Source organism: Carassius carassius, chromosome 14, assembly GCF_963082965.1.
Source record: "Carassius carassius chromosome 14, fCarCar2.1, whole genome shotgun sequence".
In the NCBI taxonomy this organism is placed as follows: domain Eukaryota; kingdom Metazoa; phylum Chordata; class Actinopteri; order Cypriniformes; family Cyprinidae; genus Carassius; species Carassius carassius.
The window spans coordinates 9,554,488-9,575,304 of record NC_081768.1 but is presented as its reverse complement, the minus strand read 5'-3'; the positions used below and the strand labels follow the sequence as shown (position 1 = coordinate 9,575,304).

At 37.1% G+C, this 20,817-nt stretch overlaps 1 protein-coding gene across 3 annotated transcripts in view; it reads left to right on the top strand.

The window, feature by feature from the left end:
• Positions 1–2,519, top strand: part of macrod2 (mono-ADP ribosylhydrolase 2) — a 539,507-nt gene extending 536,988 nt beyond the window's left edge. For all 3 annotated transcript variants that reach the window (XM_059565968.1, XM_059565967.1, XM_059565966.1), the window contains one exon: positions 1,010–2,519. In XM_059565968.1, the coding sequence (XP_059421951.1) occupies positions 1,010–1,041 (32 nt within the window). In that variant the 3' untranslated portion in view covers positions 1,042–2,519. The remainder of the gene's footprint in view (positions 1–1,009) is intronic.
• Positions 2,520–20,817: the final 18,298 nt, after the last annotated feature.

Below are 20,817 nucleotides of genomic sequence, written 5' to 3'. Positions count from 1 at the left end.
ACCCTGATTTTTCAGAGTAAACGTGTTGGCATGCCTCTTTAAATTGAGTTTGATGAATTACCTGTATGCCCACCTCACGGACATTAATAAATCAAACACAGAGTGTGTGTGATCGGAGTGCAGAGATGACGCAGTGCGAGAAAGCTGATAAATCATGTGTGATAAGAGTTTTGCTGTGCTGTCATTTCGGGAACCCCGGGGTCAGCGTACCTCTTAGGGCCGCACATACAAACTCCCAGCATGCCATTTATATTCATTTCCTTCGCGTTTGACAGGAAATAATTTAGTACAGTATCTTTATGTGTATCTGTACAAACAGGTATAAAGGTAGTTAGTTTTATTTAATATAAAAAAAAATTGGTTCTATATTATATTATTATATTAAAGTCAATATGAAATTCAATTCAAGTCTAAACAGACTGTTTGAACAGCAAGTTGTTATTAAATTAGATATAAAGTTGCTGTTAAATTATATTGAATACTTAATATTCAATATACCGTATCTTCCGGACTATAAGTCACACTTTTTTTCATAGTTTGGCTGGTCCTGCGACTTATAGTCAGGTGCGACTTATTTATCAAAATAAATTTGACATTACCATCTCCAACCGCGAGAGGGCGCTCTAATGCTGCTCCTCTAGTGCTCCTCAGTCCGGTGCGACTTATTTATGTTTTTTTCCTCGTCAAGACGTATTTTTGGTCTGATGCGACTTATACTCAATATAAAAATACGGTACATCGATAAGTTGTGTGTGTTTGTATGTGTGAGTACGTGCACAATGTATTAATGTAATTCAGAATAATTCAAATAAAATGATTAATTGTCTAATTAATTAATGAAACAATAAACAAATATGCTATTACTTTTAGTTGCAGCTCCATTTCTGGAAAATTTCTGGAAAATAAAAAAGTGAATCTAGATAGTTGCGTCAAAGCGCAGAGATTAGGTTTAACTGTATGTTTTCTAACATGTATACTTAATTCTGCTTTCATGTTTGTTTTCTTCAAGACGGCCAAGGCGATAAGAACGCACAGGAATGAGACGACAATCAGCCTCATAGGAACGAGTGCCGGCAAACTGTGTGAAGCCAAACATCACACCAATTTTGTCCCACGGCAGAGTCGCCCACAAATACTGGGAAAAGAATTGACCGCCCACCCCCACTTTATTCACCATCTTTCCTTCTATTCAACCTGTATTTACTTTCTGCTTCCTCATATTGAAAAGAAATCAGATATATAGCTATATAAAAAAGATCAAATGAGAGTTTGAACATATCAGACAGAGGCAGGGATTGTGGAGCTGTAGGAGGACTGCTATACCTCACTGACATGCTGCTTGATCAATAGTTTTTTGCTTTTTTTTGCTTTTTTTTAAATATAGCATCATGGTGCTGGATTTGAACTGGTTTAAATTAGGTAGATTGCTCAAAACACATCCTAAAATCATCCTGCCGCTTTTAGTTACGTGCTGATTTGTAATGCTTCTGACAAAGTGCAAAGCCAAGGCTAAATGTTCCATCCCGCAGAGCACTCATAATGCAAGATTCAGACCAAATATGATTGGATTCCGCAGGCCTGTCCACCGATTAAGATTTCTTTCAGGTGAAAAACACTAAAATGGCTATAAATGTCCGTTTGTGTGTGAGTGAGTGTGCGTATATACCGATGATGTCATTTTAAAGAGGTTTTTTGCTTTGTGCGTGAGCTTTAGAACCAAGTCAGGTCAAATGAGGAGAACATCGCTTGATTTTAATCTCCTATCGAGTGGTTGCATTTCTCCCTTCTGCACGTTTGTGCGCTCCTCTGCTTTGACACGTCACGTCACGCTCGCAGAGCCCCCGTTTAATCTCTCAAACGAGCACTGATCAGCTTCAAAGCTGCTCTGACTACTGCGAATGCCTGTTCAAAAAAAAAGGAAAACCTGTTATGTCAGACTGACGTGGCCGTTTTTGACGAGTGCGCTAACAAATTAATTCCCTCAAGTGTATCTAGATGCATGCCAGCGTTTCAAATGTTTTATTTACAGTCCCTCTCTCGGTCTCCCTCCCTTTCACATGCATAAACAGATCTCAGTTGAAAGCTCTCAATATTTTACCAGATTGTTTCTGCATCTCTAAAAAAAAAAAAAATAATAATAATAATAAAAAAAAATCTGCCTTATTTCATGGAATAAGTAGTGCATAATCACAAACTGGTGATGGCTAAAGTAAAAGGCAAATAGTAAGTGTGTGGCTTTGAATGAATTAAATGCTACTTCAGATGATGAGTGATGATGCATTTCTTTCTTTAAAACTCACAAAATTATTTTCTGTCCTTTTGTTTGGGTTTTGATTTGGTTGTTTGGTTATCTTGCATATGATTTTTTGGTTGATAATGATTAAAAATGTATTCAAAAGCTTGATTTACTTCTTTAAGTGGTGCCATACTGTATATCAGATGAACGTCTGCCTTCATCCTTTGATGTTTGCTTTGCTATAAAACAACTATGAATAAAGTTATAAAGTTGTTTCCCTGGACATGATGTCTGTGTGTTTTATGGTTGCACCGTATCCAGCAGGTAATATCAGCAGATATTAATTCATGAATATATTTGTATTTGCGGAATTATTATCAGCAAATTTGCACATGCTATTCAAGCTATTCAAATGTCAGATTTTTCTATTATAATTTCATGTTCCCACAGCATAACGTTTTCAACTACAAAAAATGTATAGAGACTGAAATCTAGGGTGAGTTCCATTTGAAAGGGGCATAACTATGTTGTACTCACTCTGACTTACATAACATGTCACTGGTACTTTTTTTGGAATTCACCCTTTGCAAAGACCCTCCCCCTTAGTCACTGTTGCTATGTGTAACAAGCCATCCCACTCTCATGCCATACAGCGAAAAATAAATGGCGGAGCTAATGGGAAACTGACAACATGCCGACAGATAAGACAGAGCAGGTTACTTCTGGTATGAAACAAAGTCTCTGCTTTCAAATTTTCAAATTTTTTAAAGAAATTCAAACAATAAATATCATTTTGCGACTGTTTAATGTGTTGATCACTAGCACCTCAGTTCTTTTGATATTCACTTGTTAAAGCACAAAATAAACATGAACATCAGAAGGCATCTTGTTTCAACCGTGGAAAGATGTTAATACACACCATTTTTCAAGTTTAAGTCCACCACATTGATCTACTTTCAGGTATGATTTGTTTGATGGACAAAATGGCGGATTTGGCGATATGATTGGTCAGATGGCCTGTCAATCAAGCTCCCTGCGAAGGGTTAGTTGGAATCTTAACTTTATAACATTTCCTCAATGTTAATAGCTGTAAACTATAGTTCGATTTCACCTCTCTGTCTTTAATTGTCATTAATGTACTGTTTCTCTGTGGCATTCAGAAGCAAATGTTAATATATGTAAATATGCTAGATATGTTTTCCAATTAAAGTCCAGGAGAAACTGAGAAATTTTAAACTTTAATTTTAATCTAAACTAATGCATTTACTGAGGAATTGAAATCCCAGGTAAGAATAATTAAATGACCGTGCCATTGAGGGTCATGATCATAGATGGCAAAATGATTTCCCTAAATTGATCATTGCACACCTTTTACTAATGTCCTTGTGCAAGGGCCCTAGTTATAGGGAAATATTCAAATTAAAATCATTTTGTTATTGTGCTACAACCCCAAAAAATGCCTGACCCACTTTTTTTCTCAAATTGAATCTCCCAGCTGTGATTTGCACAGATAATATGTCACTGAACTCTTCACAAGTCTCCTGTAAGAAGTATTGTGATCTCCAGAGATGAGAGGAACATGCCGCTGGGCTCCTCTGACCACGCTTTAGTTCGTGTCTTTCAAGGGCCACATAGTTTGTCTTCAAAGAGATCCAGCGACCTGTGGAGGATTATGGCAGGGGTGGATATTACTAGACAACCTGCCAACAAGGAAAACATCTTTGTTTCTAAATGGATTCGTGAGACGTTTAGCATTTGTTTATCGGTAATAATATAATAATAATAGTTTTATAGCAATCCCTGCTCTCCATTATAAAGTGAGGACAAACCCCTTAAATGAATGTCACAGTCTGTGTTTGCTGTACATTATCAATATCTCTCAGCAGATGCACACTGACCTCCATCACCGGCAGCCTGAGAGACACATGGAGCCCATTGCAAGGTTCTCTCCGTGGTTTGCGGTAATTACTTTGCTGATAACTTGTCCCCAGTGCCATTACTATGAATTATTACACACAGTAAATGATTTGTGTCGCTTTGCTTTTCTCCTCGGCAAAAGGACACTGAATTCCCAGGATGAAGATGGATCCACAAGGCCAGTGGACTTTTTATGGTCGCTTGCTAGAGAGAAACCGAGGCAGCTGCAAAGGTGTAACATCAGAGAATGTTATATGGTGCTCTGAACAAAACAAAACATTGGAGGCGTCCGTATCAAATGATTCCACACATATTGTGAGAAACCTATCAGAAGATCTGCAAGAGGGCTACTGTACACCCAAGCTACAGCATAAATATGCTGAATCTAGTGCTTTAGACGGTGTTGAATATGCAATTACAAATTCATAGATAAAATGGGCCAGAGCTGTGGCTTCCCAGCACGATTCATTATTTTGCACTCTGGTTCCCTGCTGCTACCACTAACGTACCATATATTTCCATAACAAATTCCTCCATCAAGGTAGGATGGATAAAAGAAGCCTGGCAGCCCACAGGACACTTGCCCCGCACCTCAGCTGTGCTGCATGCGATGAGGAATAGAACGAGGTATCCTGATATGTTTCAACAATGCAGTGAGAAAAAGAACAACGGGAAGGAAGCAAAAGAAGAAAAGCAGCTCATATGAGTCTCCTTGGCAGGTGCATAATGCATCGTCTCTGATTCCATGCAGTATTTTGGATGTTTTATTGGTTTTGACAGTGGGTTGTTTAGAGAGGTGTTAGTATACAGAATATGTTATTCTGTGCAGTCCTGCTATAGATGTAGATTTGCTAATACAGCTGTATATATGCAGGATCTTTATTATTTTAAGCCATTTTATTGATATTTTTTACTTTTATGACAGCTGCTTTTAAATTAACTTGGGAGTGAAAGTTAAATATTCTAAGCTATATTTGGTGCAGATGCGAGTCAGTTAAACTTTTTTTGGTGCAGCAGTCAGTGAACTGCATTTTCGTCTGTATGGAAAGGCAGTTTGGATAGAGTATGATTCACAAATCAAGCTGTATGAGTTTTATTCACTAAAAACAACTGACTTGTTAAAATAATTCATCTACAAAACTGAAGCAAACAGGGTGTGCTGTATATTTTTGATTCATTTAAAACGGAGGACAGCTGCATTGTGTTGTTTGATTTTGATTTACTAAAATGAACAGGCGCATATGATTCATTCCTTATGCAGTCAGGTTACATTGGTTTGCATTGTATGTTTTTGATTCATTATATGTCTTTTTCTTGGCATGTTTTTGTTTTTGTATAATGCTTTGGCATTATTATATATAATACATTATTGTATTATCACATTATAATGTTTATTATATACATAAACATCATAATGAGATTTAAAAAAGCACCAATAACTTTGGAATCGAGTGGAACGAGTACAGACTTCGACCGACCAGTTGTCAGTTGTCTGACCTCTCTGCAACATGCCACCATTATGACTAGCACCAACACCTTTTCGATTATTCACACATTCTGCTTTAAACAGGGTAGTAGATCTGGGGTTGTGGCTTACAGACAGTGAACTCAGATGAGAGCTGACAGCAATGGAGCAATGTGGCGTTTTCTCCTCCTCATTTTTTGTTTGGAGTTAAAAGCTTGCCGTCATTACGAACAAACCCACGTCTGGTTAAGTCAGTGGCCCTGGCATAAATCTGACGAGAATCAAGATCACAATTACAATTTTCATTCCCTTTTATTCCTGTCACCCAGAACAGCAGTGCTTCACCCCTCAAATTACAGGCTGGATCGCTCAGTCATTACACGAGGACACATTTACTTTGTGCGAGGTGCACTTGATTCCTAAATTACTATCTCTTCAAATAGACCTGAACGATTTTTATGTATAAAATTATATTTTCGCTGTCTGAGCCTGATAAGTGCATTATGCTCATTTGAGTCTTGTAATAATGTTTTTTCTTATATTCTGCTTGCATCACCAGACATGTCTTCTAATCAGTGAAACGATCAGCGGTATATATTCGCCACAGGTTTTGCGAAAAGAGAGTAAAAACTTGGAAATGTGCTCATTTATAACCTTTCCCTCTCTGCCGTAAATTCATTTTAATCCTAACATCATTTGGCCAGCTCTCCATTCATCTCACACACCTCGTTTAAGATCCCTTCCTTTCTGATATGAGGCCATCACTTCTCCTGAAACCAATATAGATCCTAACCGCTTCGTTCAAGACTTCCATCAGCCTTTGATAATGCTGCTTTTGACTATCTGTCAGAGCGCTGTCACTCCGCTATAAACTTCATGTTCCATATGTCTATTCCTCCTCTAAGAAAATAGAGAAGGGAGAGCGACAGAACCAATGTGCCAGAGCAGAGAAGTGAAAGGAGAAATCAATTGGCACCATTCTAAAGAGTCTCAAACACATCCTATCTTCAGGTGTGTGTCAGAGAGACAGGTTCGTCCCTGGAGCCCGTGCCATGGATCCCAGCAGAGACCATCAGATCGGCTGACACAAAGCATTCACTTGTCACTCTCTTGAAAAGAGACAGGCCGCCTCCTGTCCAATCACAACTGCTGGCATGATTGATCATCTAAAGATGGAGGAGAACACAAGAATGGAGAAATTGGCCATTGTTTAGTAGTAGCAGATCTGTTCTGGGTGAGAACTGACCACCTGCCAGAGCGATGGGAGCAGACTGTCTAGTCTATTTGATAGTAACCCAACAAACCACAGATGGATGGTATTAAATTGCATATAAATTTGGAAAATAATTTGTATTCAGAATACATCAGGCTTATGGCTAATAATACTATTATTCTTGTAATCTTCAGTCACCTCTTAAACATATTATTATAATTCATTTTTCAGTGGTGTTCCACCAAAGTTTCTTCACAGACTTTATTTTTAATTTTTTGGTCCAGAGTTTGGTGCCTGGATCATTATGTGAACACCTTATATTGAGCACATTACTTCTGTTCTCCGACAACTTAATTGGCATCCAGTTAAATATCACATTGAATTTAAGATTTTACTTTTTAGTCTCTTCCTAACTTAGCACCTTCATCTCTGTGATCATCTCAACATATAATCTCCTATACAATCCCTTAGATACTTTCCTCTTAATGCTCTTTTACTACACCGTATATATTTTTGAGTACCATGAGGTCATGGGCTTTTAGTTGTACTGCCTCTCGTCTTTGGAAACCTTATCACAAGATGCTCCAGTCTTTCAATGTTTAAATCTCTTCCTTAAAACCCATTTTTTTATATTAGCTTATATGTTATGTTTTTCTATATATTTTGTGTATTTGGTATTTTATTTTGCTTATATGTGACCCTGGACCACAAAACTAGCCATAAAGGTCTTTAATAAAACTGAAAGCTGAATAAATAAGCTTTACTTTGATGTATGGTGAGTTAGGATAGGACAATATTTGGCTGAGATACAACTATTTGAAAATCTAGAATCTGAGGGTATGTTAAAGTTGTCCAAATTAAGTCCTTAGCAATGCATATTACTTATCAAAAACTAAGTTTTTATATATTTACAGTAGGAAATTTACTAAATATCTTCATGGAACAGGGATCTTTACTTAATATCCTAATGATTTTTGGCATAAAAGAAAAATCGATCATTTGGACCCTTACAATGTATTGTTGGCTATTGTCACAAATATACCCGTGCTACCTATGACTAGGTTTGTGGTCTACAACATATGTTCTAGACTAGAGTGTAGTAAAATGCCTGTAAATAAACGGTAAAATAATAATAATGATTATTATTATAAGGTTTGTTGTCGGGTTAGACTGGACAGGGGCATCTGCTGGTTAAAATTCCATAAACACAATCAGAATATTTACAGTTACAAAAATATGCTACTTTCAAAAAAAAAAAAAAAATTGTATGTGTAATCTGCACTAATTTGCAATACAAAATTTACTATATTTACATTTTCTAGAAAATTCTATTCAACTTTTATGTACTTAAAGGGTTAGTTCACCGAAAAATGAAAATTATGTCATTAATAACTCACCCTCATGTTGTTCCAAACCCGTAAGACCTCCGTTTATCTTCGGAACACAGTTTAAGATATTTTAGATTTAGTCCGAGAGCTCTCAGTCCCTCCATTGAAGCTGTGTGTACGGTATACTGTCCATGTCCAGAAAGGTAAGAAAAACATCATCATAGTAGTCCATGTGACATCAGAGGGTCAGTTAGAATATTTTGAAGCATCAAAAATAAATTTTGGGCCAAAAATAGCAAAAACTACGACTTTATTCAGCATTGTCTTCTCTTCCGTGTCTGTTGTGAGAGAGAGTTCAAAACAAAGCAGTCTGGATATCCGGTTCGCGAACGAATCATTCGATGTAAGCGGATCTTTTTAAACCAGTTCACCAAATCGAACTGAATCGGTTTAAACAGTTCGCGTCACCAATACGCATTAATCCACAAATGACCTAAGCTGTTAACTTATTTAATGTGGCTGACACTCCCTCTGAGTTAAAACAAACCAATATCCCAGTAATGCATGAGTAATGAGTAATGCATGTACTCAAACAGTACACTGACTGAACTGCTGTGAAGAGAGAACTGAAGATGAACACCGAGCCGAGCCAGATAACGAACAACAGACTGACTCGTTCTCGATCACTTTCAATCAATGTACTACTGGCCATATTGAAATGAATCTTAGTGTCATACATTTTGAATCATTTCAAAACATGTACTGTAAATAAGCCTTGCCTGATGAAATTCTATTACTTGGTCAGTTTTATACAAGCTACATAAGTTACATTTAGCATTCTGACATTATACGGTATGTCTAGCTAACAATTAACTGCAATAGATTCAGCTGAAATAGTTTAACATGTTTAATTTCATTGGGGTTTACATTCACTTAGGTTTCTGCTACACAAGGTCTATGAGTTGAGTGTTGGAGTTTGATGTGAAATAACCATTGTCCACAACTACTTCATGTTCAATTATTTTTTAAGTGAAGATCTCACACTTTTTCAAATCGAAATAAATTGAGACTTGCATCAGATGTAGAGATTGTATGATGCCAAGCATGTGATTCATGAGTTGGTGATCGAAACTAAAAGGCGATGCATTTCGTGTCTCAAATGACAATGAAACAAGGGCTCAAAGGTCAGAGGTTTCTTAATGGGAATTTCTGCCAGGGGAATAGTGGTGTCTGGAATCTAAGAAATAACAGACTACATGCAATCCATGCACAAGCAGAATATCAGGAACCAAGTCAATTCTCTATGCACCACGGGCTGCCGTGCCTCAGGTTTGAGACCATGCAGACGTTTCTTTATTTAGAGAACATAATTCCCTTTGCTGAACTCTAACCTGCACCATTATGTAACAAAATTGATGATCAGTGGTTACAGTGCAGTCTGAATCCTGGCATGCTCAGTGCCAATCTATTTGGAAACGCCTCGAAAACCCCTTCCTCTGAGTTCCCATCTCTTCCAGAAGGGGGCGCTATCATTTTATGTTGAGTCTCAGTGAGTGACTTCATAGTGCAAAAATGTATTTTGATGACTTCTTGTTGTTCAGAATGAACTGAAGCCAAATCACTGCTAGTGAGATAACAAGATGGTCTTGGCAAATGAGACTTCAGATGAATTCCCGTAAGGCTGTTGAGGTTCACTCGGCCCTGAGATTAGTCTAGATGAATCTGAAAGTTCATTTATTTAGTGCCTGTGCCCATTTGTGGTAAAGGCAGAAACTGTCAGATATACAGCTGAAAAAATGAGTGTGGGGAATTAAAATCATCCAGGATTTCAAATTAAATAAAATTCTATAATTTACTGAACGTTACGTAATTCCAAAGCTACATGACTGAACGACTTCTGCATTGAAAGAATGAAAAAGAATATGTCGTTTTTTAAAGAATATTCTGACTAGTCTTTTTTTTCATGTAATGAATGTGACCAAAAAATAAAATAAATCATAAAAGTGGTCCATGACTTGCTCTGTAAACTTTCTAAAGCCATGCAAGCTTTGGGGAATAGGCTAATTTTCAAGTTGTTGTTTACTGAAACTAGCTCTTTCTGCAGTATTCATCTGATTCATATAATCATTCTTGGAGATGGAGCATATCAAAAAATCAGTTGATCCATTTCTCATCAGATTTATATAATACTCGTGCAGACTTACTGACTTGATGATAGGTGAATAATAACTTATTGCAATAGTATGGATTCAGATTTTGAATGGAGAGCACAGGTTTGTAAGAACCACTATTATGATGTGTGTTTCACAGAAGAAACAAAATCATATAGGTTTGAAACAAGGGTTTTCATTTCATTTCGATCTATAATAAAAGAAAATATTATCAAGGCATTCAGCAGATGTTTGCTACAAACCAAATCTCTGCTAACATTAAAAAAACATAAAAAAAAAAAAAAAATATGATGCCACATCAAGGAAAAGTTTTTAGCATTTTGGACTCCTGGCTTTGACACAGAGCATCTAAAAGCATTTTTCAAGCTATGTGAAGCTAGATTCAGAAAGTGATATTTGGTGGCTTGGGACGGTAGGAGAGATGATGTGTTGTTAGTGGGGTGAGACAGAGGCCCCAGACTCAGCTGGCTGTTGGAGTAATTGGGGAGGTCGGGAGGGGGGCCGCCACGGCTGGTCGGGCCCATATGCAGCGCATGGTGATGGGGGATCGTAGCCAAAGTCTTCTCCCTGCTGGTGGACACGCTCCAGCACATGATGCTGCTGGTGCCCAGCACCTCATGCTGCTGGCCAGCTGTCACTCCTCTGACAGACCCTGACGCCCCAGTCATGCCTATTCATGACCGAGCTAGATAGAAAACCAGAAAAAGCCAAGCTATATGATTAGAAAAATCACAGATTTTTAAAGAGCCATATTCTACACCTTTGGAGTATTCCATTCCCTGAAGTTTACACCATAAACAGCCTCCCTCTCAACCATAGAATTAAAGAAGCTGTTTTTACTACTTTAAAGAATTCCCATTTTTTTACTGTATAATTTCTTAATACATTAGCTGTTGATCATAAAGGCAGACCAAATTTACATTTAAATTTTTGTCAGTTTTAATGATTGTGTTCCAGCATAATGTGTAAATAGTTCTGATAGGCTGGTAATCTTGCAATGCATTATGGGTATATACTGTCCTGCTCTCACATATATATATATATATGTATGTGTGTATATATGTGTTTCCTAAACACATAATCATTCTGTTATTATGGAACATAATTTCAGTTCAGTGAAAATATCAAGCCATAGTGAGATATAGTACTTGTAACAATTTATTTATAAAAAAATTACTTTATCTTGCAGTATATATATATATATATATATATATATTACATTTACAACATATTAAATCATAATCATGAGACTGTGCCATGAGAAAATGTCATATTATTTTGATATGCTAAGTCATTGTTATAAGAAATATTCTCAATACAATGAGATGTCAATTATAAGATGTCTCAAGAACTTCCAAATTTTTTTTTGTTAAACGGTAGCAAAAACAGGCTTTCATATACTGTAAATATTACAAGGAATTGTAAAGTTAAGTGTTTTTAACATTATTATTATTATTACTATTATTATAAGTCACTGAATTGTCTATTTCAGTTGTTTTCACAGTATACTGACCTTTGGAAAATTGTATTTACCGTGAAACACCCATCTCAAATACATCGGCAGCACAAACACATCCTAATCTATGTTTAATTTAAATGCATTGGATGAGAAGGGAAGTCTAATCTTATGTTTTGGACCGGTCTGATGTGCCATTTACCAGTTGACATGTGGCACAATTAGAAGTGTGATGCAAATGGAGGTGAAGCTGTTGGCAAAGATGCTCCCACCCCTGCCACTCTCTCTCCACCCGAGCACACAGCCGCCCGTCTGCCCACCCGAGCGTGTGTCAGGAGAGGAATCGATCCCCTTCACACTGGGCTCTATACTAATTAATGCTCCTCACTCCCACTGTCACAGACCCTCCCATCTTCTTCCTGTTTTTCTTGTTCCTGTTCCACTTCTCTGCTTGTTTTCTCTCATCTCTGGACCACTTCCTCTTTTTTAAATACTGTTAAAGATTCCAAGGCTGCCGTCCCTTTATAATAAAACAGCCCAGATGAAAATACAGTTTAGTGGATTAATGCTGACAATCACAGTGCATATATATCCTCCCCATTTTTTGTTTTTTGTTTTTTTTAATACTTACTGTCTTTTTAAGCAACCAGATGTCTGCAGGGCACCATTCATTTATATGAGAAAGACAGAAAGTGATAGCGATAGTAAAACTGTAGTGTGCTACTGCCCCCATCTGACCATATTAGTGCAGATCAGTTTATCCCTCTATGAGGACACAATGCAGAACTTCAATGGCTTGAACATTAAGGACACATTTAAGGACATGTAATAAATGATATTATACACTATTACCATACCAAACATTTTATACACACCATCTTCAACAATATACTTCATTTAAAAGGAAATATAAAGTCAATGTGAGGAAGAAAAGCGAGCAGGAGTGACTACAAGCCTCTCCGGGGAGGCTGAGAGAGAGAGAGAGAGAGATGGCTCCACTAAACAGCAAGGGGAAAATCAGATCACCTTGAAATAGCATAAACTATCTTCAGATGAGATACACACGCTCTAAAGGCAGGCAATCCCAATTGGAATAACTTGTAGTGTTGGATTACTATTGGGTTCAGCCGGGTCATTTAGCACTTAGAGAGAGTCCCCGGAGGCACCGAGAGCATTCAGGTTGGACAAATTGCAGCACCGCTGTGGCAGGTCTCCACCAGAGGCAGGGTGCCTGGGGAACTCACTGGCTCAATTTACACAGTTCAGAGACGAAACGTGGCACCTGGAGAGAGAGGTGGAGAGAACTCTGGGTAACTTAAGTGACAATTATACAGTTATGCAAAGACTGTGGATCATCACCGATTCAGATTAGGTGACCCTGACAGGGTCTAAGAGGTGAGTCTGGCCTTGAGGGATGGGAAACGTTGTATGGTTCTTCTTAAACAGGTTCAGCTGGAGCTTTTTGAGAAAGGGAAGTCACAAATGGCACTTATTATTTGCAAAATGTACTCAGAATGTTTTTTTTTTTTAAGTTGCTGCAGTGCTAAAGATGCTTTTCAAATTAGGCCTACTACTAAACAGTTGAAGTACTTAACGAAAATAACTATACAAGTTCAGAAAAGAAGGACCTATATCTACAAATGGCAGTAGTTTTTTAAAAGCTTAAATAATTTGGCCTTCACGTGTCATCGGAATTGTCATACTTCCCACTTCTGAAGTCTGGAGTTTGTTGCTTTGTTGTCCAAAGGAATAAGTCATTTATATTGTCTACAGAATTTTTCTTTTACATGTTTTTTTTTAATCTTATTAAAGCCAAAATGTCTACAAGATATTTACAGGGTTCCTCATGGGTCCTTAAAAAGTCTTACATTTTAATTAAATTACATTTTATTACATTTAAATTTAAGATAATAAAAAGTCTTAAATATCTTAAATGTGTGTGTGTGTGTGTGTGTGTGTGTATATATATATATATATATATATACACACACACATTTTTATCAGTAATGTGATGAGAGCATTTTGCGTTTTGAAGTAAACGCTTATTTTCTGTTTACGTTTATTTTTGTTTAACGATTGTGTACACGATCAGTTTGATCATTCATGTGAAATGTGGAGTGAATAAAGTAATCTTTAAATATGATATCCTGTATGGCATTTTCTTTACATATAATCTTTATATAATGCTATTCTATGTGCTATATTACTGTAAGCGAGTGAATTTGGATGGAGCGTATATGGGTACATGGGCCTGGCACATTGGGGGCCCGCCGAGTCAATGGGCACCTTTAATTTGAAATGAGGGAATGAATTCTTAATTCGTAGCCACAATAAATATTTACTGTCTGCATGTCATGTGCAGGGATACACAATTTCTTTGTTGTGTCGTGTGCAGTTTGTTACTTTTGCACCCCGCGTAGAACCGCAGCGTTTTTGTGCAAACGCTACATCGCCGTGGCCAAATGAAATAAATGAATCACTAAATAAAACACTGTTTGAACAATTGGTAACCAGCTGGTTGAAAATACTGTATAACATCTTCAGGGACATCTGCAGAATAAACAAAGCCTTAAAATTAAAGGACATTGTGGATGAATTTCGAGAAAGAAAGGTCTGGAGAATGCAACTAAGATGAGTGAGTAGTTTTTGGCTTTTACATTTGGGCCCGCCGTGCTAAGATTGTTTATGTTTGCATGAAGTAGTTTTGTAGCTTATTGACATTGGGTGAGCCTTGGTTATTTTAGGCATATGTTAGTTCTGTTCTGTGAAAAGTTATTGGGTAGTAGAGTAATGTCACTCAAGGCTGCGTTTTATGTAGCGCTGATTGGTTTATTGTATTCATTAGGTCACTTGCTCTATAGATACTTTTGACCATGCTAATAACCTACTATGCTTGTGATTTGCTACTCAGTTGAAATGTCATATACGTCTCTTCGATGTGGTTTGTTTGCTGTCAGGGCGGCTCTGTTCTGACGAACCTACTCAGATTGGGCTAACTATGTGAATGAGATGTGTTATACTGCATGAGGCAAATGGTGGTTACACCAGATACTGACTGGTTTTCGGACCCCTCGGACCCCCCAATACAGTAAAACTGCACACTTTAGAGTGGCCTTTTATTGTGGTGAATAAAACATAAGAGTCAGTACAGCAATACTTTACCAAGTTTAAATTTTATGGCTTGCTCAACTCAGAAACACAAATGTCTAAGTTATTTTGAGTGGCTGTTCGTGTACAATTTACAACTAGGAAAATCGTATTTATGATAATTCCAATAGCACGTCAAGGCAGCACATCTCTATCTCTAAGCACAGTTCAGTTTAAATTTCAAATGCTTTGAGTCTGTACATCACCGTTGGCTATTTGTTGCCAATTACCGTTTATTCCCCATTATCTTTTGAAGGTGCTAGAGAAAGACCAGGCTTCAGCTGGGGAAAAGAGCATTGATTGAAACCCCTATGACCAGAACACAACAGGTGCTTTTTCCAACGGAGCATATTATTCTGCTTTGAAGTCCTCCAGGGATATTCTATTGCTACCTGGGAAATGGAAGTTACATCATGGTGTACGTTTCACGATTTTGGTCTGAATAAAAAGAATTCAATAGACAATTTTATGAATCTCTTTTAACTTCTCAATGAAAGACAATACGTTTTAAGCACCAATATAACAGAATGAAGAGAAATGATACACATTAGGTGTATAACTGATGCATTACCTGTGTCTTTTATCATCCTTATGCTGCCACAACTTTAATTGCACAATTCAGACAGTTTTCTGCCAAGCTTTATTGCTAGTCTTCTTAGTAAAATTTATCCAAACTAAATTGTTACGAATATAGTCAATAACATTTGCTTCTACTGTAATGAATATATTCACATCGATTAAAGGGAATCATGTTAATTGACTGAACAGAGTGACAGCGCTTGGTGATGTTGTACACTTTAATTTGCTACAATCATAAAGCACAGCAAGAGTGATATACTTTATAGGCTAGACTATTTGCACATGCAATTTCTGCATTTTGATTAATTTTTAGGGGAACTTCTTTCCTTACAGTCTTAAAGCAATCACTAATAATCTAAACAGAGAACTGCAGCTTGGGAACTTTTAATCTATTGTGTAAACTTGGCAATGTTATTCTGCCGTCTGGAGAGCTGTCAAGTGCAAAATGCGCCAGTGGCCATTTCTCATCTGGGTTAATAAAATGTGTTTCTTGGCTGAAGAAGTTCTTCTGTGGAGTTGAATTGTCTCTTACAGTTCCAGAGTGTTTTGAAACTCCTGATAATTAAAACAGAAAAGTACACAACCTTTATTTTCAGTATCAAATGTAGGTGTGATTGACAGTTTAGCTGAAATCATGGTGTTGACAAATCCATCAGGAGAAGTCATATGACATCACATATCCTCTCTGATTAGTGTTGCAGCTGACAAACCCAGCTTAGGACATATATAGACATATCAGTTTTCTAATAACTGTATATATGATCAGCCATATAAATCCTCTTTGAATATACTCGTGAATTTGACCCATCTTTATTTTTGTCTCCTCTTCTGTTGACCTTAAATAAGAGAAAATAAATCTCTGAACTGCAATGGGTAATATTACAATATCTGCCGATGCATGCCTGTTGCAGTATATTCCAGCACGAGCTGTCACTTCAATAAACATTAATGACAGGAAATGCATCAATCATTCACACACTCCTACTTCTCTTTCATATTGAACACGGTAACCTCCAGCAGCAAAGACAAGCACAGAGTATCTCAAAGGAGATATTAATCTACTTCATGTGGTGTTGAATATCTCAGCAGTCAGGAATAAACAGAAGCGCTTGTGCACTTGGAAAAGTGGAAGAGTGTGTTCTGGAGCAAAAGCTGGCCTCGGGGTTGAAAACTGAAGTTCATGAGCTGTATTTGAAATGAAAAGGGAACCCAGCTGGGTCGAGGTCTAATGTGGAAAGATCATACGGAATATCTGGTGTGCAAAGAAGATATTTTTAATAGTAAAAGGTCCTGTGCTGACTAATTATGAAAATTATATGCTGCAGAATTTTGTTGAATGACTCAAGGTGTGTAAAGCAATATTTTGTTTTGCTGGGTGATACAACTGTAGTCTGCGATTATTACTGACATCACTATAGATGAAGCATCACACAATAGAAAGTTCACAAACAAGGCACAGTTTGATGCAGGAGTTTCAGAAAAATTGAAACTAAAATGACGATGATGTGCTGACTATATTGGATCCGATAGTAATGTTTCACCACACAAGTGTGAGTAACTGTTTTATTACCTGATTTCCTATTGCTTTGTCCGTTATTACAGATTGTTTGATGTATTGAGCATTTATGTGTTTTAACCCACAGTAGCGTTCATCTATAAAAAAACTGCAAAGTGTTTGCCTGTCATACCAGTTGGCATTTACTTCTATAATCCGCCACACCTATTCAAACAGAGCATTCAGATGAGGGGTGTCAAAACATTGCCTATTCTAAATAGTTTTTTGATGTAAAAATCCTGATAACATTGTTAGACATCAGAGATCAGTCAAAAATAATAATAATAATAACAATAAAGCTAGTTCATGACACTTTAAAGGGATAGTTTAAAATGAAAATTTGATGTTTAAATGCTTACCCCCAGGGCATCCAAGATGTATGTGAATTTGTTTCTTCAGTAGAACACAAACAGAGATTTTTAAAACAAACCGTTGCAATCTGTTAACCATATAATGCAAGTGGATTGGAATCACAACTAAAACATAATATATATATATATATTTTTTTTTACAAGAAACATACACAAACAAAACGTATTCTTGCTCAATTAGGAGTGTCAATGGTCCATTTGAGAGATAGGTGGTGGTAATGCACTCATAAGTCTGCAATCTGCTGTAAAGCAAGAAGAAGATGCCTCACGCGCAAGTTATGTTTTGAGAAGGCGCTCATACAGTTCAGACAGTTCAAGCATTGCAGTGCGTCATAGGTAAAAAAAAAACAACAACATATAAATACTGTTCAGTTTCTTGCACAGACCGATCATTTTGTGTCTTTACACATCAATATATCGTCACAAGCCGCAGGGTTTAATTTGGTTTTGTTGGTGTATTTTTTTTTTATCATATGTTTTAGCCCTGATTCCGATCCACTATCATTATATGGCTAACAGACTGCAACAGTTTGTGGTAAAAATCTCTGTTTGTGTTCTACTGAAGAAACAAAGTCACCTACATCTTGGATGCCCTGGGGGTAAGCAGATAAACATCAAATTTTCATTTTTGGGTGAACTATTCCTTTAAAGACTGGCATCTAACCAGACTAAGGTCTTTACTGCACTGCAGTACTGTGAACTTTCTGCAATACTTGTTCAGTGTCAACACATTACAGCAACACCACTACTAAATACAAATACAAACAAATAACTCTAATCAATGCTTATGAATACCATTGTAGTCTGATTTCTGAACAAATTGCTGTCATGAACTTCATAAACAGGTGCTTATACATACAGTTTTTAACTATCAGTATACTTACTGACTTGGTTGTTTGATAATTTATTTAAAATAATAATAATAATAATAATTCATTTACATGTTTTGATTTTCCTATGTAAAATTATACTCACCAATTAGGTTTGTTTGTTAGTACCAGCATCATTATTTGTTTAAAATACTAGTAGGCTAATTAGCTGTGCAGAAAAACTAATCTGAATAAAGAAGTGGCAAAAACTAATTCAAGTTACAAAACATGGCCAATGAATAAAGTTTGTTGTAAACTAATTACGGCTTCTCTTGCTTGTGCAATTTATAACAGCGTGCTGCCTACAGTCACACTTAACTTCTGCAGTGTGATTAATGACTTGACATTGGAGGAATAGACCATAGTCAAAAAGAAATGACAGTGAGAGAGACCAAGAGACGGAGAGAGAAGCTTTACTGACATCAGCATTCTAATGGAGAGTCCTTCCAAACCCAGAGGCCACAAAAAGGAAAGCATAGCAGGTTTCGGAAAACAACCTTGTCTTGTTTGTGAGAGTGCTCGAGGGCAGAGTAAATAGTACGAGTGTGCCAAGGCTCTAAGGGAGAGAAGTGAACGGAAGCTAGGTAGTTCATTTCCACTGGGCAAACATACAGCAGTATTTATGATTTAAAATTCACTACAAAATACACAGTGGTGGATGCTTCTTATGTTGCAGGAAGCAAAAGGGAGGATCATAATGGACAGTGAAAGATGTGGGAGTTGTTCTAAAATAAGAGAGGCACACATTTGGAGGCAGAGAGAGATATAGAGAATATGGGGAGTTATTATGTAATAGAATTATTGCTTAATATGTGTTGGCTTCAGTCCCTCCTACTTATCCTTTAAATTTCATAAAATTATTATTAATATTATCATTATGATATATAGAGACTGGGGTTTGGCGATGTGACCAAAATCGTATTTCATAAATTCATGGTAATGGTATTTTTGCTTTAAATAAGGTCTTTATGATATCATATTGAAACCATAGATACCATAGATACTGATCCCTTTGAATTTCATAGCCTAATTATTGTCATCAGTCAAAGTCAAAGTCAAAGTCACCTTTATTTATATAGCGCTTTAAACCAAATACATTGCGTCAAAGCAACTGAACAACATTCATTAGGAAAACAGTGTCAATAATGAAAAAATGATAGTTAAAGGCAGTTCATTATTGAATTCAGTTATGTCATCTCTGTTCAATTAAATAGTGTCTGTGCATTTATTTGCAATCAAGTCAACGATATCGCTGTAGATGAAGTGTCCCCAACTAAGCAAGCCAGAGGCGACAGCGGCAAGGAACCGAAACTCCATCGGTGACAGAATGGAGAAAAAAACCTTGGGAGAAACCAGGCTCAGTTGGGGGGCCAGTTCTCCTCTGACCAGACGAAACCAGTAGTTCAATTCCAGGCTGCAGCAAAGTCAGATTGTGCAGAAGAATCATCTGTTTCCAGTGGTCTTGTCCTGGTGCTCCTTTGAGACAAGGTCTATACAGGGGATATGTATCTGGGGCTCTAGTTGTCCTGGTCTCTGCTGTCTTTCAGGGATGTAGAGGTCCTTTCTAGGTGCTGATCCAGCATCTGGTCTGGATACATACTGGATCCGGGTGACTGCAGTGACCCTCTGATCTGGACACAGACTGGATCTGGTGGCCACGGTGACCTCGGAACAAAAGAGAAACAGACAAATATTAGCGTAGATGCCATTCTTCTAATGATGTAGCAAGTACATAGGGTGTTATGGGAAGTGTTTCCGGTTCCGGTTTACCTAATTAATGCAGCCTAAAAATCCTTTAACGGATTTGGATAATAAAAGCATATTAGTATGTTATGTGTATGCCAGGTTAAAGAGATGGGTCTTTAATCTAGATTTAAACTGCAAGAGTGTGTCTGCCTCCCGAACAATGTTAGGTAGGTTATTCCAGAGTTTGGGCGCCAAATAGGAAAAGGATCTGCCGCCCGCAGTTGATTTTGATATTCTAGGTATTATCAAATTGACTGAGTTTTGAGAACATAGCGGACGTAGAGGATTATAATGTAAAAGGAGCTCATTCAAATACTGAGGTGCTAAACCATTCAGGGCTTTATAAGTAATAAGCAATATTTTAAAATCTATACGATGCTTGATAGGGAGCCAGTGCAGTGTTGACAGGACCGGGCTAATATGGTCATACTTCCTGGTTCTAGTAAGAACTCTTGCTGCTGCATTTTGGACTAGCTGTAGTTTGTTTACTAAGCGTGCAAAACAACCACCCAATAAAGCATTACAATAATCTAACCTTGAGGTCATAAAAGCATCATGAGGTCATCAGTGTCAACATCATAAAAAACAAACAAATGCTAGCTTAGATAATAATAACTCAAACTCACTGAAGACAAATAAACAGTGATTAAATAAGAATACGAAACTAATTACAAGCAACATGACGAAAAAATACAGTAGAACATATAAATTCTACAAATTGTATAAGCTAATCAAATGTATAAAAACACTGCATTCATATTCAT